Source organism: Chroicocephalus ridibundus, chromosome 18, assembly GCF_963924245.1.
Source record: "Chroicocephalus ridibundus chromosome 18, bChrRid1.1, whole genome shotgun sequence".
Lineage (NCBI taxonomy): Eukaryota > Metazoa > Chordata > Aves > Charadriiformes > Laridae > Chroicocephalus > Chroicocephalus ridibundus.
In genome coordinates this window covers 420,759-447,352 of record NC_086301.1, presented here as the reverse complement: position 1 = coordinate 447,352, position 26,594 = coordinate 420,759, and the positions used below count along the sequence as shown (strand labels likewise).

Genomic DNA, 26,594 nt, shown 5'->3' with positions numbered 1-26,594 from the left:
ATCCCGGTCTCCCCGCGGCTCCAGCATCCCGGCCTGGCCCCGGATTGCCGAGAGGGACGGGATGCCCCAAGCCGCCGGTGCTGCAGGCGCAGGAAGCCCGACAGGCTGGAGACACGCGCCACGTCCCTTGCAACGCGGCCCTGCTCAGAAGGAGATGAAAACCAGGAAGAAAACACCACTCGGTGCCTGCGGGAGCTGAGGTACAGTGGCTGGAGCCCCCAGGTGTAGGGCAGGATGCTCCCAGGGAATTACCATGGCACCGGCCGCCCCAAAACCGCCTTGGATGTAGGGAACAACGGCTCTTCCCACGGGCGGCGGCAGAAAGGAGAGCACTCAGCCGGCGCTGGGGCTGTGCGATGTGCCGCTGCAGGCTCCGGGGCCGCCCGCGTCCTGCTGGGAACGGTCTCGCCGGGCGGGGATGCCGTGGGGAGCGGCATTACTGCAAAACTCACAGGCTTTAAAGCTGGCGAGGATTATTTCTCATCACCTCGGCTGAACTCTTGAGCAGCGCCGGTGGAGTATTTCACCTGCCGGTTGATGCAGCACCTCTTCGTGTCTGAAATAAAGCCGTTTGTGTCGGGAGCCCGGGAGCTTTGTGTTTTACCGCAGCTGACGGCACGCGGTACTGGAGGGGAAGCCGGGTCCTGGGGCTGGCAGTGCTCGACTGGAGGATGAGCGTGGCCAAAGATGGGGCCCCGGAGCTGGGCACGGTCAGCACCGAGATCCGCAGTGCTTCCACCTTGAGGAAAACGAACCAGGTGTTTCTCAGCTGAAAAACTGCTTCAGTAACTCCCTTTTCTCAGCGCTGTCGTTCGGCACCCACCGAGGAGCGGGCTGGGCATTCAACCTCCTTTTCCGTATCCCGTTTCCCAACCTGAACCCTTCCCGTGCCCATGCCATCTGATCTGCCCCGGGGCTAAGCTCTCTCCCCCCAGCTGGTGGCCGTAACCCCCCCCTTTCTGCCGGCCTCGCTGCCCCTTTTGGAGGCTGCAGGTTCCGCTGCCCCCCAGCCCCCGTGGTGCGGGTGCTGCGTGACGGGCACTGCCCATCACCTGCGTGTCCCTGGGCAGCGTTTCCTATGAGCGCGGTGCCCGCGGGGGAAAACGGCGCTGGGCTGGTTGGTTATAGGGGTGCGGGTCCCGCAGGGAAAGCGTTGCATCCCCACGGCAGGGAAAGGGGGAGAAAATGAGCTGCTGCTGCTCAGAAACCCCTCCCGGGCCCTGAACTCCTCTCTGCTTTCAGGCTTTTCCACCTTATTTTTCCGTATTCCGATTCGCACTCCTTCCAGATAATCACTCTTTTCATGAGTTGAGTTGAGGCGGGTTGGGTTTTTTTGTTGGTTTTTTTTTTTTCCTCTTCAGATACCTTGAAGGGATGTTTCCAAACTGTGCCCCTTAGAGCCTCCGGGGCCGGATTCCCCCCAAAACCGTTTCCCTTTGTGGCTGGGGGGGCCGGCTCCCTGCCCGTCCCGTCGGTCCCTCTGCACCGCTCCAAGGACCCGCGGCAACCTGCTGACGCCGTGGCTGCTTCCGTGGTGAGACGGCCGTACAAACGCTCCGACAACTTTTTTTGATTGGAGAACTTTTTTTTTTTTTTTTAATTGAATGAGAGAAATGAAATTCTGGTCTGTTTGGGGTGGAACTGGCGTTTCCCAGCCTGAGGACGGAGCGGTGGAGGGGAGTCACGCCAGCGAGGAACCACGGGCCGGGTTTCAAAAGGGACTTTGTACCTCGAGAGGGGCCGGGGGGGTTTGGGAAGTGGCTGCCCGCGCTGCGCTGCTGCCTGTCCCCCCGTTTGCATCCCCGGCCGCCCGCAGCACCACGTGTGAAGCCCCGGCCCTGGGCTGATCGCTCTTACCCCGGGACGGCTTTGCAGGAGTGTTTACTTTCATTCTTGGGAGGCCGATCGAGCCGTTCCCGCAGGGAATGTGGTGTGGCCGCAGGGGGACCGTGCCAAGCTCCCTCCGGCCGCGGCCAAGGGCACCGCAGCTCCCTCAAAGCCACCTTCCTCCCCGTCCCAGCGCCGCGGGAGTCGCGGTGACGGACACGCACGTCGTGGCTGCGCTGGAACGCGCCGATATTCCTCCCGACCTTCGCCAGGGATTCATAAATATCTCCCTGAAAAGGGCGGTTTGCAAGCGGGCTCGATGCACGAATGTTATCTGAGGTTTCAGTCACTTAGGAATCTGTGACCAGATAAGATACCGGGGGTTTATTGTATCTTCTGGCAATTATTAAGAAAATAAAATCAGTTAATACCTAACCTTGAACCTAGCCTGTCGTGTTTGGCCTCAGTCTTCATTCTCCCCCGTTCATTCTGGAGTCGTACAGTTTAGAGGGGCGTTAGGGATGATGGAAGACACGAAGAGGAATTTAATCTGACTAAAATACCTTCGTTATGCAGCTAGATCAGCTGAGAAGCACGTTAGGAACAAGATCTGTGTGATGTGTGATTCAGCCACTAGATTTATTTTCTCTTCCCGGTGCAAGAAAGGGAAGGAGGAGGAGCCCCTGTTGGCAGAAGCTTCCCCAGGTGTGGAGGTGTTTTGTGGGAATATTTAGGGCACGGATACGTGAAGAGGGGGGAAAGGTTTCCAGGAGTGGGGGCTTTTGTTTGCCCTGGCAAAATGGTAACGCCTTTTCTGTGCACGCACACACGTGCCCATCTACATCTCCAAAGGGATATACATCCCTCCCTTGGGAAAGGGGAAGAGACGCCTCACGCAAGTGGAAGCGGGACGTGGAGCTTTGCCCTCGCTGGAGAGGAAAGACGAAATTCGGGGTGAAGGTGTTTGCTCGGTGATTGGGATTCAGGGTCTGGCTGGTGCCAAATGGACGGCGGAGGGAGGCGAGCAGCGCCAGGGCACGACAGCTCCCTGCTTTCAAGGGGCCACGGGTCCCACTTGTGGCCCTGAGGGATTTTGGGGTTTTCGGCTCCAAAGTCATTCGGTGGCTCTTGAAAACGGTCCCGTTTTAAAGGCAGGGAGAGAGGTTTAAGCAGTATGTTAATGAGATGTTAATCTGGCGCTCAGAAAAGCATGCGACGGGTATTTAACTTGCCCGGATCCTTGGTAGTGTCTACGCTCGGGCACGATCCCTCCGGAGAAGGAGCGTCCCCGAAGAGGGGGCTCCGGGTGGAGGCACAGGGAAGCCGTCGCCTTCCCCGGCCGTAACGGATCCTGGGGAGAACCACGACCCGCCGGGGGCCGGGGAGACGGAGGGAAAGCAGGCCGAACCTCGGAGACAAACCTCGTCAGAGCGACCCCCCAGCAGCGCTTCGCTGCGGCCCCACCGTAGATTCTGCTCCATTTAAAAGTGTTTAAAAAAGCGGTGGGGTGGGTTTTTTTCCTGGATGAACTTTACCGAGCAGGCGCGCAGCCTCCTCGGCACCCTACAGTTGGGGCTGACATTTGCAGCCTCGGCACATCTCTCTTCTTGCCCCATGCAGGATGGCAAATATTTTAGGTTAAGAGAAGGGGGAAAGAGGAAAAATAATTACACAGTAAATTAAACAAAGGCAACCCCCCTCCCGCTTATTAGGACTTCAAAAGTCGCTGCCTCTGGCTCGAGCTCTCTCGAATACGTACAAAGGGTAACGCTAAAAATAGGTACTGTACAAATGATTAGGTCATAGCCTGCTAGAGGGAGACATTTTTATTTAATTACTAACCCGGCAGCGCGTTGCTGGGGGGGAATACATAAACACGGCGGTTCAAAGCCCGGCTGTAAAGTTTGTGCTCCTTCGCTGAGTCACTGTGGCTAAATTCCCTTTTGTGAGGGGGATTTAGGGGAGGAATGCGGGAAGGCTGGCCGGGGCTGCCACCCTCCTGAGTCACAGCTCCGCTGGCCTCGCCGGGGCGCGGGGCCCTAAGCTGCTAATTAGCCTCATTGTCTTAGGGGCTGTGCCGCGGCCATAAGGCGGGCGAAGGGGGAGGAACGGAGGGATGCACTCCTGGAAGCGCAGGAACAGCGTGTACCTCCTCGCAGGGGTGTTCGGTGCGTCGCAGCCCGTCCTGCGGTTGAGGGATGCTCAGCGTAAGGCCATCGCTCCCACCGTCCCCGGCTGAGCAAAGCTGTGACTCGGAGCGGGGCTTGGAGCAGAAATGCCCGCTTTAGTGTCCCCCGTTTGTTGCTCGGGTGCGGTATCCCTTAAAGGAGCCTAGCTTTAACAAAAAAGAACCACGCGGAGGAGAGGGAGGATTTTTCAGGCCGGGACACAGGCGTGCGGATGTGCAGGGTCTGCTCGGGTCACGAGGTGGGTGACGCAGCTCTGCTCGCAGCCGCTGCCCTGCCCTTCTCGCACGCCGGAGCGCCGGCCGCGCCGTGTCCCTCGTGGCGGGAGGGCAGCGGCGGGCGCGCGGGGCAGGGTGGACCAGCAGCGTGCCCGCCCCGTGATGCTCCACGCGCACCAAGTCAGCTCCGTCCGAATTATCGGAGTTTACGCCTCCACCTTCCCCATGGCAGCGGGAGAGCTGCGGTGCGGCTCCGCTGGCGTTGGGTACGGCCGCGGCCCTGCAGCGACGCGCCGCGGCATCGCTCGCCCAGCCGCGCTGCCTGCGTCCCACCGCCCCGGCCCCGCACCAGCTGCAGCCGCGCTCAGGTTCCCTTTGTGCGGCCGGCGGGGCACAATAAAGGGCCTGTTGTGGCTCCCCCGTGCCGCCACAATGCGCCCGGGTCCGGTATCTGCAGGGCTCGGATGGATCCCGGTGATAACCAATGGCTTTCACAGGGAGCTTAACGCGCCGTGGCTGCACGCTGAGCAGCCTCCCGGGGGCCCGCCGCCGCTCCCCGGCCTCCCCCGGCAAACAGCTTTGTGCATTTAGGGGGGTTTTATGGTTGGTTTGGTGGTTTGTTTTTTTTAAATAAAGTCTAACACATTTAATCATCTTTTCATAAGCTGTCAGCTTGCCGCACGCGAAAGCGGAGCACGGCGCTCTGCCCCGTCTGCGAGCAAAGCTTCCGCGCCCGACACCATCCCGGTCGTCTGCGCGGGCGTGCGAGAGCGTGGATGTGTCAAAGTCTGGAGGGGGATCAAAAACCAGGTTTGAAAAGTCATGGCTTTCTGGCTTACGTTAAAACAGAGCTTATTTTACGCAAAATCCTCGTTCTGCTGTTTCGTAACCCACCTCTACACCAGCGCGACTGGGAAACCCTCCCAATACACCAAAAGCGAAACCAAAGTATTCCTAGGAAAAGGCAGGAGCCACAGCGTGGGAAGGTTCCCGTCCCTCACCCTGTGTGTCGCTCGCCGCTGCAGCGGCCAGCTGGCCAAAGCTGGGGGCAGAGCTGGGCTGGGGGCAACCAAATCCACGTCCCCGCCAGCCGGAGAAGCGGGGGCCGTGCGGTCGCACCCCTCCCTGGGGCGGAAAGTGGGGGGCGCTGGGTCTGTCAACGCCGCCGGAGGAGCGCGGGCGATGGGAAAGGGCGTTCAGCCGGGGGAGAGGGAGCAGAGCAGCTGCCCCGTGCATGTTTCGGGGGCGACGGAGAGGAGCCAGCCGGGGGGGAGTCCTCCTCCCCTCTGCTTTCCGCAGGACGGATGACGCTGGGGGACCTCCTGGCTGAAGCTGCGCCTCATGATGGTGGTTTTTTGGGCTGAGCATCGCGAACAAGGACTTTCCTTTCTTACTGTAATTTTGGAGACTTCTCTGTTTTCTTCTCCCCATCCTCTCCCTGCGCCCAGCAGGGTCCCAGCCTGAAGCTGCCGTCGTCCCTTGGCCTTACAGGCCCTTAACTTGCCTTGTCCGCGCTTTGTGGACCAATTCTTTCCGTGGGCCTGCTGATGCTCACCGGGCTATTTGTGTTGGGAAAGCGAAAGTTCACGTCTCCCCATCCAAAATAAACAAAGGTCTGGGGGCTAGAAGCTGGATCGGAAGGGATCCCGAGGGTTCCCGGGAAGGATGCCCGTGCTCCGCCTGGTCCTCTCACCTTCCCGAGGAACCACGGACGTCTCACGAGTTTAACGCTGGAGGTTCATAATAATCGCACCAGGCAGCACATCATTGCCCCCGATTCTGGTTGAGAGATTTACAACTGAAACTCGTGGCGGAGGAAGAAATTGCCTCAATCACTTGGAGTAATGGCACATGGAGAGGCACTTGGGCGTGACTGCTATTTAACACGAGAGCCCAGCTTGGCTTCATTTAACGTGCCGGTTCCTTTCTAATAAACACGTTACACTACAAGGTGGGGATTAAGATCAGAAAAGTAAATAAATTGGAAACCGATGGGGAGAGATGGGAGGGAAATGGAAGGTGCTGGGGGGAGCGACGGGTGATTAACTCCTGTGCCGGGCCGTGGGGAAACGACCCCGAAGGCCACGGCGGTGGCTTCCCGAGCTCTGTTTCGGCATCTCCACGGGCCCCACGCGGGGGGCTGCTGGGACTGGGCAGCCCTGAACTGCCCCCACCCCACAGGGCTGCCCCTGCTCCGCCAGGGACCTCCCACCCGGAGCCACCAGGCTCTGATGGCTGAACCCGGGAGATGGTTTTTCTTCCCTCCTCCGGGGCACTACGGCAAGTGGCCAGTTTCGCTTCTCCTCTTTGGCTTGCGGATGGGTCCGGATGGGTCCTTTCTGCTCCGGACCAAGGCACCTGATGCGAGGTCACGGGCGCCTTGGCGGAGGCTCTGCAGGGAGGAGACGGTGTTTCTTTAGTATTTCCCCTGTGCGGTGCCGGGGGCGTTGCTGGGGGAAGGGAAGTGATGCTCGTGGTTTTTGGCTTTTTCCTGGGTTACGCGTGTTACGATCGCTCTGCCTCCTTGCCAGCAAGGGATCTCCCAGGTGTGGGGGGGCTGTAAGGGCCTGGGTAGAAACAGGGCTCAGGTCCCAGCAGAAAGACCCCCGTGGTGCCCTGGGGCGCTCTGGGGTTTCCGGAGCTTGCTTTGGTGACACCTGCTCGGTGTCAGGGGCGGGCGAGGGGAGAACCCCCAAGCGAAGGGGAATCCCTTCAGTTGTGGCTGCCAAAACATGGCTCGCGGGAAGATGCCCTGGCCAGAGTCGTCTAACCAGCCCTTCTGTCTCACGTCGCCTCGAAAAGCAGAACCACCTTCACGCCCAGACCCTCCGCTGCCCAGGGCAGGCTGCAGGGCCACCAGCAGCTCTGCCCGTAATCCCCCCTCGGCAGCGGCACGCTGCGAACCCAGGGGGGATTCGGGCAGCCGGGTCTCCCCGCTCGGGCTGGACAGGCCAAGCGGTGCCTTTCGGGAAAAGCGGCGGCGGGAAGTCGGGCTCTTAAACAACCGGGTGGCTTTTACTATATGTATTAGAGGAGCAACAAAAAGTGCAACGCACCAGTTGACGGGAAGGACTGGGGGGTTAATTTTCAGGATGCTGCCTGGGAATTTAGCCGTGGGATTTCCATTATTGCTAATGGGACTCACGCAGCTTAATTTCATGCGAGCTACACTAAAAACATACCCCTAACCGTCTGCAAAATTTCAGTCCTGAAATCAAGCCTTTTAAAAGTTAGGGGAGGGTAAACAAACACCTGAAACCACACTGTCTCGCTATTTCCCCCCCTTTCAGTCGTTCGGATTTAAAAGTCGGGGAGGGGGAGGAACTCGAGCAGTTTTAGGCAATTAAAAAAAACCATACTGCAGGCACGCTGGCTGCCCGCGCGCCGCCTCTTCACTCTCTGCCAATTACAATGGCAGAGTTATAACCCCCGAAAAAATAGGGGTAGCTGATGCCTTACCCTTAAGTATACTACCGCGAGCGCTGCGTTATCACACGCGTCTAATAACCCGAGCAGCGCCGCCTTTCATTGTGAGGCCTCTGTTATTAGGCTGTTCTCGTTAAATGACTGCTATCATCTGGTCCCAAAGTACATTAAATCCCATTATAATTATAAACACACTTCCCCATAACGTTCTCCTTAGATTACATTTGCGCTGCTTTACCCCAAGGGTATCTTTGTACTAATACCGTCCGTATTTGTTGTTTTAGCTGACGAGGCCGGGCCCCGCGCTGCTGCGGTGTGCCGCGGGTAGTGCCGGGGAGGGAGAGGGTTGTGGTGCCGCTACCGTGCCGTCCCCTGAAGACGACACGGGTCTTTACACGCGCCGAGCGCCAGCACTGCACGCGGTGAAAGATGCTCTGCCCGGGGAGCAGTGCCCTCGGCGAGGGGCGTCTCGCGGCCCACGCTCTACCCCTGCCTTTTTCTGTTGTTGTCGGCACCGCAGCGCTGCCGGCGTTTCTGTTTCGCTCCCTCTCCGTGGCTGCCGTCACCGGTCTTTGCCGGCAGACCTCCATCGCCCATCCTCGGGGACCCGCGGCAAGGGTCCGACGAGCGCGCGTGAGCAGCGCCCGTGTGGTGCAGGCGCTTGGCCAGGGCGAAACGAGCTTCATGGGGGTGTCGCGCGGCGCCCGGCCCAAACCCGAACCCGAAACTTGGGCTTTCCGGCCGGTTTCCACCTTCTCCCCCTCTTCCATCGGGGCGCCCTCGGCGGGGGCGGGGGGGGGCTGTCACCCGGGGGCGGACGCGTGTCCCTCGGGGCGGGCGGCCCCCGCGCCGCCGCCGGTCCCCGCGCCCCCGGCTCGCCGGCTCCTCCATGTTTGTTGTCGGCAGCGCTGTCCAGCCGCCGCCCCGCTCCGCTCGCCCCGCAAGGTGCCGCGGCGGGGCCGGGGGGGGCCGGGGGAGGGCGCCCGCACTCAAGATGGAGCGGGCGGCGGCGGCGGGGGGGCGCGGGGGGCGGGCGGGCGGGTGGGTGGGTGGGTGTGGGCGGCCTGACGTGGGCGCGGGGCGGCCCGTGGGCCGGCGCCGCCGTGATTTGCTGCGCGGCGCGGCGAGCGGCGGCGGCGGCGATGAGAGCGGGCAGTGCGAACTGCCGGAGCAGCCGCCGGCCGCCGTGAGTGCGGGCAGGGGGCGGGCGAAGGGCTGCGCCGGGCCCCCCCCCACCCCACCCCACCGCGATCCCCCCCCCCCCCCGCTCCGCGCCGCCCGCCGCTCGCCGTGCACCTGATGGGGTCGCGGCGGGCGGCGGAGCCCCGCGGGCGGGACGGGGCGCGCCGGAGCCGGAGGCGGGCGGGCGGCGGCGGCCGGGGATGCGCCCCTTTCCCGGGCTCCTCCGCCGAGCCCCGCGCAGAAAGTTTTCGGCGAGTCGCCGGCGGGCTGCGGGCTAACCTCCCTCTCTCCTCTCTCCTCCCCCGGCCCTCCTCTTTTCTTTTCTCCCCCCCCCCTTCTCTCTCTTCCCCCCCCTTCCCTCCCCTCCCGCTCCGCTCCTCTCCCCCCTCCGCCTTTTGTTTTCGCAGATAGTCGGCACACAAAGCTAGTCCCAGATTTGAGCGACGGCGAGGCACCCTGATGAGTGAGCCTCGGGAGCGCCATGGATTTGACTAAGATGGGCATGATCCAGCTGCAGAACCCCTGCCACCCCACCGGGCTGCTGCACAAGGCCAACCAGATGCGCCTGGCGGGGACGCTGTGCGACGTGGTCATCATGGTGGACAGCCAGGAGTTCCACGCGCACCGGACGGTGCTGGCTTGCACCAGCAAGATGTTCGAGATCCTCTTCCACCGCAACAGCCAGCATTACACCCTGGACTTCCTCTCGCCAAAGACCTTCCAGCAGATCCTGGAGTACGCCTACACCGCCACCCTGCAGGCCAAGGTCGAAGACTTGGACGACCTGCTCTACGCTGCCGAGATCCTGGAAATCGAGTACCTGGAGGAGCAGTGCCTGAAGATCCTGGAGACCATCCAGGCCTCCGAAGACAACGACGCCGAGGTCACCATGGCTGACGGAGGTGCCGCCACCGCCACCGAGGAAGAGGAGGAGAGGAAGTCAAGGTACATCAAGGGCCTCTTCATCTCCAAGCCCGCTGGCGAGGAGAGCGGGTATGCCAGCGTGGCCGGCCAGAGCTTGCCAGCAGCCACAGCAGAGCAGAGCCCCTCCGCCTCCTCTTCCTTCGGCCCCCTCTCCGCCATGAGCCCCACCAAGGCGGCGGTGGACAGCCTGATGACCATCGGGCAGTCGCTGCTGCAGGGCGCCCTGCCGCCCGCCGCCCCTGAGGACTCGCGCCCCGCCACCCGCCGCCCCCCCGGCCTCGCCGAGGTGAAAACCGAAGCGATGCAGGTGGACGACGCCTCCAGCCGTGACAGCCCGCGGGCGGCCGAGCCCGGCGCCTCCAGTGGGGAGAAACCCGAGGAGAAGGGCAAGGAAGGGCCCGGCACCCCGACCCGCGGCAGCGTCATCACCAGCGCCCGTGAACTGCACTACGGCCGCGAGGAGGGCGCCGAGCCCCTGCCCGAGCCCGGCCAGGGGCTGCCGCTGGGGCCGGAGCCGTCCGTCGCCGCCGGCCAGGATGGGAAACCCCTGGGCATCTACTCCCTGCTGCCGAACCACAAGACTGAGCCGGTGCTCGGCGTGCCGCCCGCTGTGGCGTCCGCCCTGCACGTGCAGCCGGCCCTGGCCGTCTCCATGGACTTCAGCGCCTACGGGGGGCTGCTGCCCCAGGGCTTCATCCAGCGGGAGCTGTTCAGCAAGCTGGGGGAGCTGGCGGCCGGCATGAAGACGGAGAGCAGAGCCCTGGGCGAGCAGTGCAGCGTGTGCGGGGCAGAGCTGCCGGACAATGAGACCCTCGAGCAGCACCGGTGAGTGCCGACGCCGCGTTCTGCGCCGGGCGGGGGGGATCTCGCTGGAGGATTTCGGTTTCGGGTCGGGTGTTGTGTGTGCCGGTGCAGAGTTCCCACCGCGGACCCCAAAACCGGGGTGCGGAGCGGTGTGCGCGGGGAGGGGACAGCTGTCGCAACTTTTCCAGGTCTGGCAGCCATGCCAGAAGGTTCCTTGCAGCGAGTGCCGGCTGGGGAGGGCAGCCCGGAGGGGGCTCGGGCCGTGCGTGTCTCCTGCTAGCACAAACCCTGCCGGCTTCCCTGGCTGGCATCCGCCAAACCACTCACGGTTGCTATGCCTGGAGTTTAGGGATCTGCGTGTAGAGGGATGCTGGGGGGTCGGGCAGCCCTCGCCCACCCTCTGCCGAGAGCCCGTCCCTCCTGCCCAGCACCCCCGCGGGGCGAGGAGGGGAGAGACGCGTGGGACCCCCGCGCCTGGTCGCCGTGATGGCATTTGGGGTCGCGGCAGGCAGCGCCTGGCCAGCCCGCTGGTTGTGTGCCGCTCCGCTCCCCCGTTTATGAAATATTTGTACTTTGCACAAAGTGACACGTAGGTCAGGCTGGGTGACGCCACGGTGAGCACGGAGCCGGGGGTCCGTCCCTGGGGGCATCATGGGTTCGGGTTCCAGTAGCTGCCGATGCAATTTCAGGGGTCCCTGGCTCAGGGTGGGGGGGATCTGTGTGCTCACACCGAGCCCCACGCCGCGGGGAGCTGCTGCGGGGTGGGAGGGTGGTGGTGGTGGTGGTTATCGGCACGGGAGTTCGGTTCTCCCCCGTTTACCATCTCCCAATACTGGAAGCGGGGACTTGGAGCTCATTCCCTGATTTGGCTGGGGAACGGGGCTGCGTTAATTGCCGTGCTGAAATCAGCATCGCCGGTCAAACCCCTCGGTGCTGGGCGTGCTTTGGTGAGCGCGGCACTGGCCCCCGGCGCGGGCGGCAGCGTCCTGCCTGGGGGAAGGCAGCACCGGCGCGGTGCCGGAGCTGCTCGCAGCCTCCCCGGGCTGCGCACCCTGTCAGATTTTTTTTATTGAATCAACAGGTTAATTAGTCCCGATGCACGTAACGCGCTCCGGGGACGGTGGCCGTGCGGGCGCACGCCTCTGGCGGGGGAGCCGGTGCTGCCGGCACGCCAGCAGTGCGGGATGCGGTGCTGGAGCAGCAGCTCCCGCACGTTCATCCCAGGAGCGCTTCCCGTGCCGGGTGGCAGCCGCCGCGACGGGCTTCTCATCCCCGCGCGGGTCTGTGCGCCAACAGCGTCGCCCCTGGGTCTGGCCGGCGAGGGCAGCCCTCGCCCCGCGCGGGGACCCCGGCTCTTTGTGGGCGCGCGGCCGCTCGCTGCTTTGTTCCCCCCGGCCGGCGGCAGCGCGGGGGTTGCGCGGGCTGGCGTGCCCAGAGCTGCCTCGGTGCGGCTCTTCCCCGGCCGCGCGGTGATGCAGACCCAACGTCACCGGGGGAGAGCTGCAGTGGAGGCTCAGAGAGAATTTTAACGTGCCGTTCTGCCACGGCCGTAGTCGTCTCCCTTTCCCCCTCCGAGCCCGCGAGCAGCGGCTGATGGGGCCGCTCCCGCCGGGGATCAGCCCCGTCAGGGCTGGCTGGAAGGTCGGATCCTTCCCTGCGCGATCAGGAGGCGGGGGAGCGTGGCCCAGCGCAGCAGCCCGTATTTCACATTGCCTTCCTGGGCTTGCCTTGTTTTGACAGCCGCGGCTGCAGGGTCGTAGCTTATTTCTTAATTATTCATGATGCTTATCAGAGGCTGGGTGCGCGCCGTGCCCCGGCGGGCGCTGGGCTCTGGCCGAGGCGCGGGGCTGAGCGCCGTCCCCTGCCAGCCCAGCCCCGGGGGCGATCGCTGAAGGCAGCGCCGAGCTCCCTTTGCCCCTTCCTGCTGCCGGGCAGGTGACGCGGCGCTGGCAAACTTTGCCAAATCCTGCGAGCCGTTTCTGAAGCGATCTGTAAGGCCGTCCATGTTGAAAGGCGTTGGGCAACAGTCGCATCCACTCGCCTCCCCCCCTCGCCCCGAAGTCTAAATCTAAGGCGGTTTGTGTGTAGACAAGGACTCATGTGGCTTTTTTATGGTGTTTGCTTTCTAATACGTGGTGAAAATTACCATTTGGGGAGGATTTGTGGGATCCTATTGTATTTATGGAGCTGTTAAACAGCATCTACGCTAGGCTGGGATCTGTAACTCCCTGCTGGAGCAGTTCTGGTGGTGGTGGCAGCTGCGACGTGCCGGCTGCGGGCTCCGGTGCCCGATGGAGAGGGGGTTTAAGGGGGACCCGTGCCCCACGCTGGGGTCCCGGCACCCCCTCCCCGCGTGGCTGGCGGCGGGGGCAGGATGCGCCGGGGGCACCGCCGTGCTGCTCGTCGGCCGGCGGCTTTCGCTGACCTCTTTCTGCCGCACGTTCGCTGCTGTGGTTTTGCTTTCCCACCCCGAAGCGAGCGCGGCGGTGCCCGGAGCGCAGCCCTTCCCCACTGCGGTGAGCGGGGGCCGGGGAGGGGCACCTCCGGCACGGGCGGCACCGCGGGATGCGCAGCTGCCCGGCACCACGGCTTCCGCGTGCCGAATCCCGGCGGGTGAGAGAGTGAGCCCGAGCCCGTCCCGAGCCGACGCCGCTCGCTCTGCGGGGAGCTGGGTGAGCCGAGGAGCACCGTGCCTGTTTACATGGCGCCAGCAGCGGGTGCATATGGCGGGGCTGTTTGTTTACACACACACATGCCTATAGAAGTATAAATATATGTGTTTGTAGTCTCGGAGCCTCCGGAGTGTTGTTCCTGCCTTCATTACTGTGGGAAACGTACGCAGGAAAAGGGGGAGCGGAGGGCCGGGCTGGCTTTTCACTGGGCTTCGGCTAGCGTGTCGGGGGGGCTGTTGGCCCAGGTGATGGAGGGTGCCCGAGGGAGGGTTGGCTGCCGCGGCCGCCCTCGTGGCAGCACCCTCTGTGCCCCGTTGCGAGGTGGGCAACTCCAGAGCGCTGAGCCTGTGACCGTTTGGTGGCCAAGCGGCTTCCGGCCTCGGCACCGACTCTGGTCAGGGTTTTTGGGTCCGTGAACCTGCCGGCTGCTGCGCAATCCGGGGTTTTTTTTTCTTCTTTACCGAGCTTATGATTTTGACTAATTGAGTGTATATTGAGTCGGCAGCTCTTTAATTTTTTTTTTATAAAAGATTTCCTTCTGGGTTCAGCAAAGTTCAAACTTAATCTAATGTTAGTATCGATCGTCGCTTCTAATTGCAGACAAAAAAGCCATAGTTCAGCGGCCCTTTTTGGGTTTGTTTGTACGGAGAAAAACCTCCCGAGCTGCGACGCGCCGAGCCCAGAGTAATTTTTCATCAGGAAGTTAAATACCGTAAAACTTTATAAAAGGCGTGGTTTCATTTTTTAAATGTTGATAGCAAGACTGGGAGGGGGTGCAATTTGATAAAGTTCATTAGCGGTGCAGCTGAGCGTCCAAAGCCCGGTGCTACCCGGGAATTCACCCACCGTCACGGTGCCGCTGCTGCCGGCGTTGGCCCCGTGCGGCTGTGCGAGGTGGGGAGGCTGGGCTGGAAAACGAACGTTTTGGCTCAGAACCCGAACGGGAGCGGTTTTGGCTGGAAGGTGCCTGTTCCCGCCGCCCTACGGGGGATGCACCTCGGGAAAAGCCTCCCATCGGTTTTCACTGCTGAGTTTTGCGCTTTGAGGTTTCACGGCTGAGCTGTCGCCTAAAGGAGGTGTGCTCCGGTGGAATAAGAAGGTGTGCCCTTCCGCCCTGGCCGCGGTGCCCCAGACCGCAGAGTTTTGCCCTCTTTTCCCCTTCCTGCAGCGCAGAGGAGCGGCAGATCTACCTGTCCGCATCCAGCGGCGCTGCAGCAGCGCAGGACCCGGCACCGCTGCTCTCACCGGCGCGGTGCGCAGGACCAGGCGTGGATGCTCCCGCCGGTCCCGGATGCTCCTGCTCAGGGAAACCGCGGCTTCCCATCGGCGTGCGGGTCCCGGCTACAGCCTCCGGCAAATCCCGGTGACCCGTTGGCCTGCCCGGAGCTGTAGCGTTGGCGGCGTAGCGAAGTCGAAGCAGCGGCGTAGGGAAGTCTTCCAGCTCTTGGCTCCTTCCTTGCCAGGCTCACCTCCATCCGTCTCCGCCTGGATCACCCGAGCGTTGTACGACTAATGCCATTAGGCACGTTGGCACTGCTCGTCACGTCACAGTGAGAAACAGATGCAGTACACCATTAAAGCAATAAACGTGATAAATCGGATCCCAAGTGCTTTGTGAGATGTTATTAGCGTTCATTTTGGTAGCCCGGTACAGTAGTTGTTTTTTATTTTATTTTATTTTAAGCGTTCGGCAATTTGTGTTCCGCTGCAGCCGAAACTTTGGAAAAAAGGAGGAAAAATAGAAAACGAGGCGGGGGGGAAGGGGACAAATAAAGAAGGCAGCAGCCCCCCAAACTCTGCCCGTGATTACTTCCAGAGTCCGAAGAGGACTTGGCAGCTCTTGTTTCTTGCTGATGGGGCTTATTAGCGGCACCTGGCATCATAAGGGGCTAATGGAAAGCAGGGGTCCGGGCCGGCCGCTGCCGCGCGGCGCGGGGCGAGGAAGCCCTTATTAGCTTTATGGGCAGGGGGACGTGCCCCGCGCAGGAAATGAATGTTGCCGCTGAGGTCCGCGGCGCTGACCCCGAGCGTGTAACCTGTGAGCGCCGGCCGAGACCCCGCGCAGGATGCTTGGGATTTCGGGGCTCTCTGGTTCTTGTCACGGGCAGAGGGGGAATACGGCCTGGTATGCTGCAGCCTTGAACTTTTGATTTATTCAGTGGGGGACTTAACCGTTTCCATACTCGGCTCCCAGCGCGGAGGGGGGAAAGCCCCCTCGCCTTCCCTGCTATTCCGTCAATTATTCTGCATCGTTTTAGTTGCGCGGGTGACGCGCTTTAAAGCTAAAACTGTGAGATTCCCATCAGAAAACGCCGATTTTTAATTTTATTTTTTTTTTTTAATTTTATTTCTTTTTCCCCTTGCCCAGTAATACCTTTTGTGTCTTCCCTACGGACGGCGAGGCTGGCGGCCGGGGGTGTTCCCCGGGGGCGAGGGGGATGCTGCGAGCGCCCTGCCCAGGGTGCCCCCGCTTTCCCCGGGACTGGGGCCGGTGGATCTGTGCCAGCCGATCCCCGTTGGCTGCAGGATGGGGACCCTGGTGTTTAAAAGCTGCCTGCTTGAGGACGCCTGGGGTGGCTTTTCCCCAAGCGGGCTCGCTCCAGGCTCGCTCGCAGCACTTGGCTAAGCTTCGCGGGGCCTTTTCAGCTCTGGTTATGGCTCGTGCAGTGGTGCCGGTTAAAAAGGTATTTATTGGCTGCGCAGAGGGACCCTTGGAGAGCCCGTGCTGTTTCAGGGGGACGCTCTCGGCTCTTTTTTTTCCCTTTTCCACGTGGAAATGGTGTAGAGCAGCCCAGCAAGCTCATGACGGAGCATCCCTGCCGCCTTCCCCGCTTCTGCGCGATGTTGGCTCTTTAGTTACACCGGTGCGTAAATCTGTTTTCCTTGGATAGAGTAAAACGATCTGCATTTTCCTTTTTGCTCGCAATTAGCAAGATTTTTCTTTTTCTCCCCCCCCCCCACCTTCCTTGACAGCTTCAAGAGAGGCTTTAAATGAGTAATTACTAAATATTTCCCGGCAGCCAAACACGGGGCCATGGCATCTCCTGTTGCAAAAGTGAAAAATATTTCTGTTTGCAGTTAATTTTAGTGGCAGGCAGATCATGTTAACTGGGTGTAATTGCTTCCAGATATGGCAGAGGGTTTTGTGTGTTGGGATGAAGGGTCTGGTAAGTGCTCACTTCCTGTGTAAATTAGCCTATTCCATTCATTCCCCCCCGCCCGGCAGTCCTGGCTTGTGTCACTCTGCCTGAGAGGGGTTCCCCCCCCGCCCCCGACCCGGTGTTAGGCACCCGGTGCTTTACGGGGGTGTTTGGTCCTTCGCCGGGCACCGCCGCCTGCCCTGCCGTGGCGGGACGCGCAGTGCCTGCATCCCGCTCTGCCGCCGGAGAGCGATGGGAGCCGCGGCCGCGAGGCGGGTAAATCCAGATAACGTGCCAACATTCACGTAACGCCTTTTGATGTACGGGCTTACCTGCCGGGGGTGTTCGGGAACGCTGTGTGCGTGTTCCTTCTGCATAATCCCTGTCTAAGCCGCCGCGTGCCCGAAATGCTTGGTATCGGTTTGGAAGGCCGGTTGGCACCCGTGGTGTTGGGGATCGCTTCTGCAGCTGCCGCGGGGAGCCGCGGGTGCCCCTGCGAGAGCAGCGCGTGCTGCTGGCGCACGTGCTGTCACAGGTACAGGTGGACTCCTCTTCCCAACGAGAGCGTCCGCCAGCTCCGGCGTTTTGTGGCTAAAGACGGGAGCATCGCCCTAAAATTTGGATTGTGGGAAGGGAGCCTTTGCGCCCCAGGCTCTTGCTCTGGCCAGGGGCCAGGGCCGCCGGTATCATTTTCGCTGTAGTGTTCTTAACTGATTTTAAGTAGATTATGGTTGGATACGTGCCCCGCTGCGCTGGTTCAGTGTTCCCTCGGCCTTGGTCGCCGCCTTGCCGTTGTATTGGCGCGCCGTGTCGCGAGCCGGTTGGCGGTGCGCGGTGGAGGAGATGCTCCTCCACGTCGGCACGGGCGCTGTCAGGCGCATCGAGCCTCGCTAGAGCCGCCCGCCATAAATCGGCGTTAAACAGCCTGCTTTGTTAGCGGTGTCAGCGCGGGAGATGGGCTCTTTATCTGCCGGTATCAGCCGGGCTGATAACCCCCTGCTCCGCTCGGCGCGGCTGCCTCGCTGCCTGCGGGGGATGCCGCTCGGGGGATGCCGCGGGGCTCGTCCTGCACCTTGCGGAGGGGGCCCCCGCACCCCCCTCTCAAAACAAAATACACCCCCATCTGTCACCCCGTGGCGGAGGGGGGATGCCTCTTTTCACCTTGGTGACCTAAAAAGAAGGCAGACACCGACCGAGCGGAAAAACAAAGAGAAACTAAAGAAAACCAACCCCACAACCCCGAACAGCAGACCGTTTCCATCGCCGGCGGGCTGGCGAGGTCGGAAAAAAGAGCACAAATACCCCCCGCGGGAGGGGGTTCCCCGGGGGAGCGCCGGGCTCTGGCTTCCCTGGGGCATCCCTGCGCGGCACCGGGAGGCGCGGGTCTGTTCTCCGGCAGAGGGGCGGCAGAAAGCCGCCTGCTCGCCCAAACGCCCGCCCGGCTCCCGGTGTGGCATATATATGTGTGTGTATGTATAGATATAAAACTCCCCGGCTGTTGCCTGTCCTTTAGCGTCGTCTGAGACTGGCGCTGGCGTGCCGCGCGTTACGCCCCTCGCCGCCCGTGCGCTGTTGGCGGCTCCGGCGCAGCTCTGCAAAGGGCTTTTCTGCTCCTGCCACCGAGTTTGGGGATGGTGCCGGGATCCCTGCGCCCTGCCCTTTGTCACCTTCCCTCCTTCTTTTCTCTGTGCATTATTTATAGTAAATCATATTAGAAAGGAGCGCTAAGGAGGAAGTGTGATTCATCCTCCTTGAAACCGGCGCTGACATAAATAAAGGCAAAGCGCTTACTATGTGTTTTTTATTACGGTGTTTAGGGACAGGTTGTACTAATTTTGGCGTGCACAGACTAAACCCGTGAAGGCTACGACTCTAAGAAATTCGATTTAACCACAGCACAGACTGCACGTTAAAAAATTCCAACCAAACCCCAGCCGGTCTTCTTGGAAGCGCGCAGGCAGGGCGACACGAGGCTTTCGGGACGGCTCATCGCTTTCCAGATTTTACTGCGTGCCTTCGGCTGCTCCGTGTTGGCCTCTCGGGGGTTTGCTGGGGGGCAGCTGCGAGCTCGGGCTTCCTCGGTGCTCGAGTGCCCGGAAGGAGATGCTCCAGTCGGTCTGGGGGAAGCAGCGAGGGGATGCTCGGTGCAGAGGGACCCGGCAAACGGCTCTGGCCGGGGGGTTTCGTGCTGGCGGTGGGAGCTGGCTGCCGGCAGCGCAGCGCAGAGTGCCGGTGACAGATCTCTTATCTGCGGCTGGGCACGGGCTGCGGTCACAGCCTGCTGCGCAACACGCACCAACTGCCTTGGCGTGGGAGAGATAAGGCGCGGGGCGTTGTGCAACGCCGGCACCCGCTCGCTGTCCCGCTCCCGCCATGCCGCGCGCAGCCGGGGGGCGCGGGGCACGGCACCACGTGCATCGCCGGCACCGCGGCAGCGCCCCTCCACGAGCCCGGTGCGCGGCAGCGGCGGCCTGGGGTGGTCGGAGCGCGGCAGGGCCCCTTTCTGCGAATCGGCGCAGTGTTCGGAACCGAAACCCTCCGTACCTCCCCGCTGGGCCCTCTGCTTTTTTTTTACCCGTAACGCGGTGATTTCCTCCCCTCTTTCTTCCTTCCCCCTCTTCGTAGAAAATATCCCGAGTGCCCGGAGCGGGCGGAAGGGCGCTTCTGCGAACGAGAGCGGTGGCCGGAGGCGTTTGTAGCGTGCAAAGCCCCTTTGGGCTGCGCTGCCCGCACCTTTTGGGGGGCACAGGGGGGTCCCGCAGCTGCCCTGTCTCCCTGGGGCGCTCAGAGCCCGGCTCCCGCTTGCCTCGGACGAGCGCCAGCGCTGAGCGATGAAATGGGCAGAAACCTCACTGCCCTCCAGCAGGAACGTGTTTGGGGGAAAAATTGAACTTGGATGAAAACCTTTCCCGTGGCAAAGCGGGAAGGAGTTGTTGTTTTTGCTTCCCGGGTCCTTGTCTCCTCTTGCTCTCGGGGGAAGAGATGGGGGAAACGCCGCTCTGGCTTTGCCGCGCCTTTTGGTTTGTTGTCACCCGGGCTGAAGGGCAGCCTTTGGTTCGGGGGGGTTTTTGGGGGGGTTTGAGCGTGGTTTCTGGGGCTGCAGGGAGGGTGGTGTGTAGGGCGGGGGCTGTGGGAAATGGGTGCCGCAGTGGGAATGGGACCCCCAGCATCTCCCGGCCGCAGGGTGCTGAGTCTGCCGGGGAGCTGGGGGGCTGCGGGGGTCTCGGGATGCAGAGGCCATCGCGTCTATTGATTTCTGGCTTATCTGGCCCTTGCGCTGGAGGCGGCTCTTCCCTCAGCGTCGAACCAAATGTGACGTAAAGCAGCCCACAAATGTATATCGTCCTTCTCTCGCGTTAATCAGGGCTGGCCGATGCATTATTTAGCGGGGTGGGAGCTGCCGCCGGCTGCCCCGGAGCGGGTGCTGAGACCAGTCAGCGGGTGGGTGGGGGGATCGGGGGACTCCGGCGGGTCATGGGCCACCATCGCTCTGCACGGGCCCGGGATGGCGGCCGGCGGTGCCGCTCCAGGCCGGGAGGAGAGCTCCCGTCGGACCTCGCCACTGGGAGAGGGACGCATCCGGCTGCGCCCTCCAGAAGGAGATGGCAAAAGAGGGGACCCTGGTGATGGGGGGCTGAGCCCCCCCAGCGGAGCAGAGCCGTGCGTCTCCCGAGGACGGCACTCCGGGATGCTTCCCTTCTCCTTGTTGCGGAGCGGAGCCGTGCGCGGTGTGTCGGCTCTGCGGGGCAAGCGCTGAGGGCTCGGCCACTGCCGGCGCAGGCAGCTGCGCCGCGGCCTCCTCCAGCTGGGCTGGAGCTGGAGAGCTGCTCCCTAATTAGCACCTTTGTTGCTAAGTGAAGGAAGCGGCCGTGCGCGGCCAGCTTCCCGCTAGCGCTACGTGTGTCGGGGAGGGGGCCACCAAACGCCGCCGCACACGCTGTGCCGGAGCCGGTTATCCCGGGGCGAGGCCGGCGAACGCCGTTGCTTTCCTCCCCGCCCCGCTTCGTTTGTTGGGTGTGTGGTGCTACCCACAAATACAGTTGGTGGGGGCTGATAAGGATCGCTGACCTAGAGCGAGCGATGGGGACTTGCTTCCTGCTGAAAGTAAGAGAAACCCACATCGCGTTGTGTTTGTACGGCCAGGTCGGACGTTTCTGGCTGCTGGTTGCCTGCATGGATGTGCCACGAGCGGGGCTTGCGTCCTCGGCACACTCGTGGGTGAGCGTTTTCGGTCCCCGGTGTCAAATGCACTCTGCGGGACCGAGTCTCTTCGGGCTTTGGCGCGGGGTGACGATTTTCCACCCGACCAAAAAGATGGCACATGTGCACGGAAGTGGGATTTCTGGAACAAAGTCGTGCCGTGCCAGGGTTTGCTTCGCCCTGAGCCGCCGTCGGGAGGGATGCTCCTCGTGGTGCCCCTCCTGTGCTCCCGCCTGCGCTGTGCCTCGTCTCCTTTTGCTGCCGGCGGTGTTTTGGGGCATTCCGCTTCTTCCTGGTTGGGTGTAACACGTGCAAATGCGTCTTTGTACGGGCTCTTTTGTGCTGCGACGGCTCATGCGGAAACCACGTTTTCCGCGTAAGTAAGCGGAGGGCGAGAGAAGAGACAGCGGCGACAACGCGAGAGCCTGAGCAGTGGCGAGCAGACAAAGAGCGGCCGGACACGGCGAGGTGTCCCCTAGCCTAGGCGGGTCCCAGGTCAGCTCCAGCGCCGAGCCTGGCCCTGGTCCCTTCTGTGATGCTCCTGGTCCCCACAGTGCCCTGCATCCCCCCCTGGTCCCCACGATGCCCTGCATCCCCCCATGATGTGCCTGGTCCCTGTGATGCCCCTCATCACCCCGTGATGTCCCTGGTCCCCGTGATGCCCCGCATCCCCCCGTGATGTCCCTGGTCCCCACGATGCCCTGCATTCCCCCGTGATGTCCCTGGTCCCCACGATGCCCTGCATCCCCCCGTGATGTCCCCCCCGCAATGCCCTGCATCCCCCCTGATGTCCCTGGTCCCCACGATGCCCTGCATCCCCCTGTGATGTGCCTGGTCCCCACAATGCCCTGCATCCCCCCTGATGTCCCTGGTCCCCACGATGCCCTGCATCCCCCTGTGATGTGCCTGGTCCCCACGATGCCCTGCATCCCCCCGTGATGTGCCTGGTCCCCACGATGCCCTGCATCCCCCCGTGATGTCCCCCCCGCAATGCCCCGCATCCCCCTGTGATGTGCCTGGTCCCCACGATGCCCTGCATCCCCCCGTGATGTCCCTGGTCCCCATGATGCCCCACATCCCCCGTGATGCCCCAGCCCTTGTGATGCCCCCCATCCCCCCTGTGATGCCTGGGTCCCCCCATGACGCTGTGGCCCCCCCGTCCCATGGTCCCTGTGTGTCCCACGGGGGGACTGCTCTGCGGGCCGGCGGGCGCTGGCTGGGGCCGGGGGACCGTGGCCGGGCTGGAAGGCCGCTGGGGTTGCTGCCTCGGGGCATTGCGCTGGGCTGCAGCAGCGATGGTGGGGGCCGCCGCGGGGTCTCGCGCGTGTTTCGTTGCCGTCCCTCCTCTCTGCCGGCTAACGCAGGGTACAGGGCTGGGTGTGTGTCGGGCATGGGGATCTTTCCTTCGTTACATACGTCGGCTTAATCCTTCCTTGGGTCTGCAGCCGCTCCGATTTTCCCCTGGTGGGGTTTGTGTCACTGTTATTAACTAATGAGCTGATTCTTTTGCCGTTTTTAAATGACTGTATTTTTCCTTCAATGTGAGAAAGGGAAAATGTCTTTTCCTAATAAACGTTATTGAAGGCATGAATTTGCCATTCTTTTGCACAAATGTGCGGATTACCACACTTTTTATTACCAGGACTTGAATTGCTGAATCATGGAAGCGGGGTAATAGGGAATGTTTGCATACACGATGCTGGGAGAAAAGGGCTATTTTGAAAGCTGCCGTAGCGGGCCGGGTTTTTCCCCGACTCAGGACGACGTTGCGCAGAGTGCGGGATGCGTCTTGGCTCAGCAAAGGGCTGATGGACCGTGTCCCCGGGTGGGTGCCGGCCGCCCCCCAAGCGCCATCGCTCTCGCCTGTCGCTGCTGAGGCAGCTCTTCTGCTCCGGTCCGCGGCGCTTGTATTTCCAATTACCTTTGGTCACCCCTCGTACGGCGTCTGCCCCGCGCCGCCAGGGTCAGGCACGACTTAGCTGCGAGTGTCGCCGCGTTAGAAGAAATAATCGTGCCGTCGTCGGAGGGACGGTGAGGATGGATGTTAGTGCCAGCGTCCCACCGGTTTGGAAACAGCATCTCTCCGCCCTCCCCCGGAGTGAACAAACACATCGCGGGCTGCGCCCATCCTGGTCGCGCAGCCCAGCCCGGGGCTCGGCTCCTGCCCGGGAGATGCCGCAGCCGCCGGTGCTGTGGGTCCCAGCCCCTCTCCGGGTCCGGGGGCTTTTCCCCCGGGGCCCTGCGGAGCCACAGCCCGCTCGGCACTCATTAAACACAGCCAGATCCCTTTGATTCCTCCTGCGGCATCTTCTGCCACATCCTGGCTCCGCAGCCCGGGGTCGGGGGTTTATTATTTTATAGGGGCCATAACGCTTGGAGCGTGTTGTGTGGCAGTGGCCGGCGCGGTCTCCCCACCATCCTCCTCCTCCTCCTCCTCGGGATGCTCTTCGGCACTGACTCAGCATTGCCAACGTTTCGGCACGCCTTTTGGAAAAGGCGCAATATTTGGGCTAAGGAGCGGTGGTTTTCGCACTGGGTGTATGTTGCTAAGCACGTTCCCCTGCGCGTATAAACTTGCGCCTTTCCGTTAGTAAATAACGTCAGGGAAGTGGGGGGGAAGAGCGGCGTGCCTGTCTGTGTAAGGGCTCGCCTCCGCCGTCACCGCCTCCGCCTGCTCCTGTCGACCGGCAGCCTCGGAAAGATCCGCAGGGAACCAAAGCCCCGGCAAATGCCGGGATTCCCGGCCCGGCTCCGAGCCCGTCGCCAAAAGCAGGGAGCGGGAATGGTGCAGAGAATCATTTTCACCCGACAAATTATTGTTCTTGCGAGAGCAGATTTGAAATCTATTTAACTTTTCAGTGTCCCGTACCCCTTTAAACGTTTCAAGTGTATTCTCGCTGATGGGTTACCTTTTCTTTCCCCGCGGGCTATAATTAGTGTCCTTTACACAGAATTGCCTTAGAATTGGATTTGAAGAAGATAAGAATCAAATTACCAGTATTTATCTTGTAAATTCCAAAAGATCTACGGAGAGGCAGCGCATAAAGAGGATTTTTAGAATTTTGTACCCTGAGAACGCAAACCTGCCGTAGGTGCCAGGGTTCCCTCGAGCACCGCGTCTGCCGATGCCCCGGCGCGCGGGAGGCGGCTGGAGGTGCCGGGAGGGGGAGGACGGCGAATTCCCCCGCCGAGGCTCAGCTGGTGACACGCGTGCAGAAGTCGGTGCGTTTCCAGCCCCTGATGGATGGAGAGTTGTGTTTTGGTGGAGACGCGGGGCAGGTGGTGGAGGTTGGGATGCTGCGGTGCCTCCGGGAGGGCAATCGCCTCCTGCTTTAGCTCTCGGGCGGTGGGGGCCGAGCATCCCCTCTGCCCGGGGGGGTTTGTGACGCGGTGGCAGCGTTATCCCAGCCTGGGCGTCTAAAAGAGGCTGATTTGGGTCTTCAGGGCTGGTCCCAGGTGGGCTGGAGGAGAAAAGTCTTCCCAATGCAGCTTTCCCAGGCTCCCTCCCGGCTCTGCCGGGCACGCTCGTGGGTGACAAGGCAAGTCGAGCACCAGAAATGGATGGAGGTAATTTCGGTGGGCTCTGTTTTGACAGAAATTAAGCATCTGAATTTAAATGAAGGAGATGGAGAGCCCGGGCAGCTGAGACTATATTTTCATAGCGTAAACAGTTGCAGAAGAAGATTAATAGCATCTGTGTAAACACTCGGTCGCGGCGGCGAGGGGTGGATTTTTTTTCTAATAGTTGGAAAATCCTAAGGCCGGCTGGAGGCGAGAGCCGCCGTGCCGCCCCTCCTGCTCGCCCGCAGCACGGCGCGTCCGAGCCCCCGCGCGCCTCCCGCCTCCCCGTCCACCCCCCGGTAAATATTTCAGCCGCCCTCAGCCCCGCTCTCCCTCCTCGCAGTAAATTACATATTAAAGTAGCCTGGTAACTGAGCACCGGTTGCCGCGCGATAAGCTCCGGGAAATCGATATGTTTGCCATGTGCCTGCTTGTTTATGACACCTGCCTGCAGAGCAGCTGAGCGATGCCCAGCGTCCCGGGCTGCGCTCCGAGCCCACCGCCGCACCCCCCCGGGCTGCGCTCCGAGCCCACCGCCGCTGCGCTCCGAGCCCGCTGCGGCACCCCCCATGCTGCGCCCCCCAACCGCGGCGCCGCACGCCGGACCCACCCGGCAGCATCCCCTCGCCGGGGGTACGATTTAATGCCAGCGATGATATTTGGTGACGCAGAGCGAGGGGAGGCTGGCAGGGTGAGGGGTGGGGTGGCGTCTCCATCCATCCCCGGGGCTCTCCCCAGCCCCCGCCGCGGGTTTCTGCTCCGCTCCCGTTTGTCACCTGCCCGGAGCAGGGACGGGAGCCGGGTGCGGGGCTTTAAATGCTCATTTTGTGCACTCGGGAAGGGAGGTGGCTGCATAAACAGGTGATGCTTTGCGGGATGAGGTCGGTGCCTTCAGAGCGCGGTGCCGAGGACCCGCCGGCTGCATCCCGGTGCGCAGGGGATGCCCCGAGCCCTCGGCAGCGGAGGCTCCCACCCTACGAGCCCGGTTCAGTTTCGGGACTGGGAGCAGCCACGACCCCCGTGACTCCAGAGCCCCGCGCCTTGAGGGGTTCCCCCGCGCCGAGGGCCAGCCCCTGCCCGCACGCCCTGCGCCCGCGGGTTTGGGGTGGGAGCACGTAGAGGGGTGGGTTTTTTTGAGAAAACCCAAAGTTAGCAAGCTGCAGTAATTGACCTTTTGGCCCAGATATGAAGTTGGGAAGCAAAAGACACGGCTTGCAAGATTTCTGTAAAACTGTTGACCTCTCACAAGATTAACTCGGAGATAATAGTAATTATCAACAGATTACGGTGAGTCCAATCGATGGTGAACTTTACCTCCTGCCTAAACCTGAAGGTCGGCGTTTTACTGCAGCAAAGATAACTCCTGCGGGTTTTCACGCCGGCGCGAGCCACTAACCGTGCCCATACGTAGGAAATCCGTGAACTGAGCGCGAGTGGTTTCCACGGGCTCCTTGGGAGGGGGAAGGGGAGCCACGGGCCGGTGCATCGCGGGGTCTTGCGATGTGGGATCCCCAAGGTGAACTCCGCTGTGGGGCGAGCTGGCTCCCCGGGCGCCCAACCCGCGTCGCAGGCGTCAGCACCGAGGGGCAGCGCCCGACGCCAAAAAGGCACTTTCTCCTCGCCGGGCTTTTAATTGCTTGCTTTCACTTTTTATGTATAAAAGATTGTCCATTTAATTAACTTGAGAATGCAATTTCCAAAACGCTAATGCTTTACACATGACGGCTCTTAAAATAAAAGTAGCGTTGCAGGATTGCGCTGCGCTGCCTCAACCTCCGGCGGGTTGTTTTGGAGAGGAACGATCCCCCCCGGCAGCCGCCTGGTTTTGAGTAGGAATCAAGAAGATTTGGGGCGTTTGATCCGGGGTGTTTACCTTGTTAGCATTTCGGGATCGCGGGAGCAAAGCCTGTGATTCCATCCGTGCCCTTGTCTTTCCCTGGATCTCACCTCTTAGTCTCCAGCCATCGGCACCGGGAGCCGGAGCATCTTCTCCGGGGTGGCCGGGGGGAGCGGGTCGGCGTCGCTCAGCCCCCCAGGGCCAGGGTCCGTCGCGGGCGCTGGGCGACCCCGCGCCACTCGGCGAGCAGGGCTGGAGGGACGGGGCCGCGCTTTGCTGCAGCTCGGGCGAGCAGGTTTGGTTTCTGCAGGCGTCCCTCAAACCCTTTTTGGTTTTTTATGGAGCTGCTTCGTAACGGATGCGCTTTGGGCACGGAGCGCATCCTCGCCGTGACCCCTCGCTCAAAAGCCCCCTGAGGGCCTTTCGGGGTTTGTCGGCTTTGCCCGGGCACCTCCAGGCTGTGCCAGAGGGATGGTGGGGACGCAGCGGAGGCTGGCCAGGTGGAAGGTGGCACGGCTGCTCCAGGCGGCCTCGCCGGCACCTGCCTGCCCTCGCTGGTGCGGGACCCCCGGGTCCCCTCCCCGGGACCCCCGTTAGCGCCGGCAAGCCCCGGCACC

General features: G+C 62.0%; 1 protein-coding gene across 2 annotated transcripts in view; it reads left to right on the top strand.

Annotated features, from left to right (window-relative positions):
* The first annotated feature begins 8,692 nt into the window (after positions 1 to 8,692).
* ZBTB16 (zinc finger and BTB domain containing 16) overlaps positions 8,693 to 26,594 on the top strand; it is a 61,254-nt gene continuing 43,352 nt past the window's right edge. Inside the window, exons 1-2 of one of the 2 annotated variants that reach the window (XM_063355561.1) lie at positions 8,693 to 8,843; positions 9,251 to 10,588. In XM_063355561.1, coding sequence (XP_063211631.1) covers positions 9,321 to 10,588 — 1,268 coding nt within the window. In that variant the 5' untranslated portion in view covers positions 8,693 to 8,843; positions 9,251 to 9,320. Of the gene's footprint in view, positions 8,844 to 9,246; positions 10,589 to 26,594 lie in introns of both variants that reach the window. The other variant, XM_063355562.1, reaches the window with a different exon arrangement.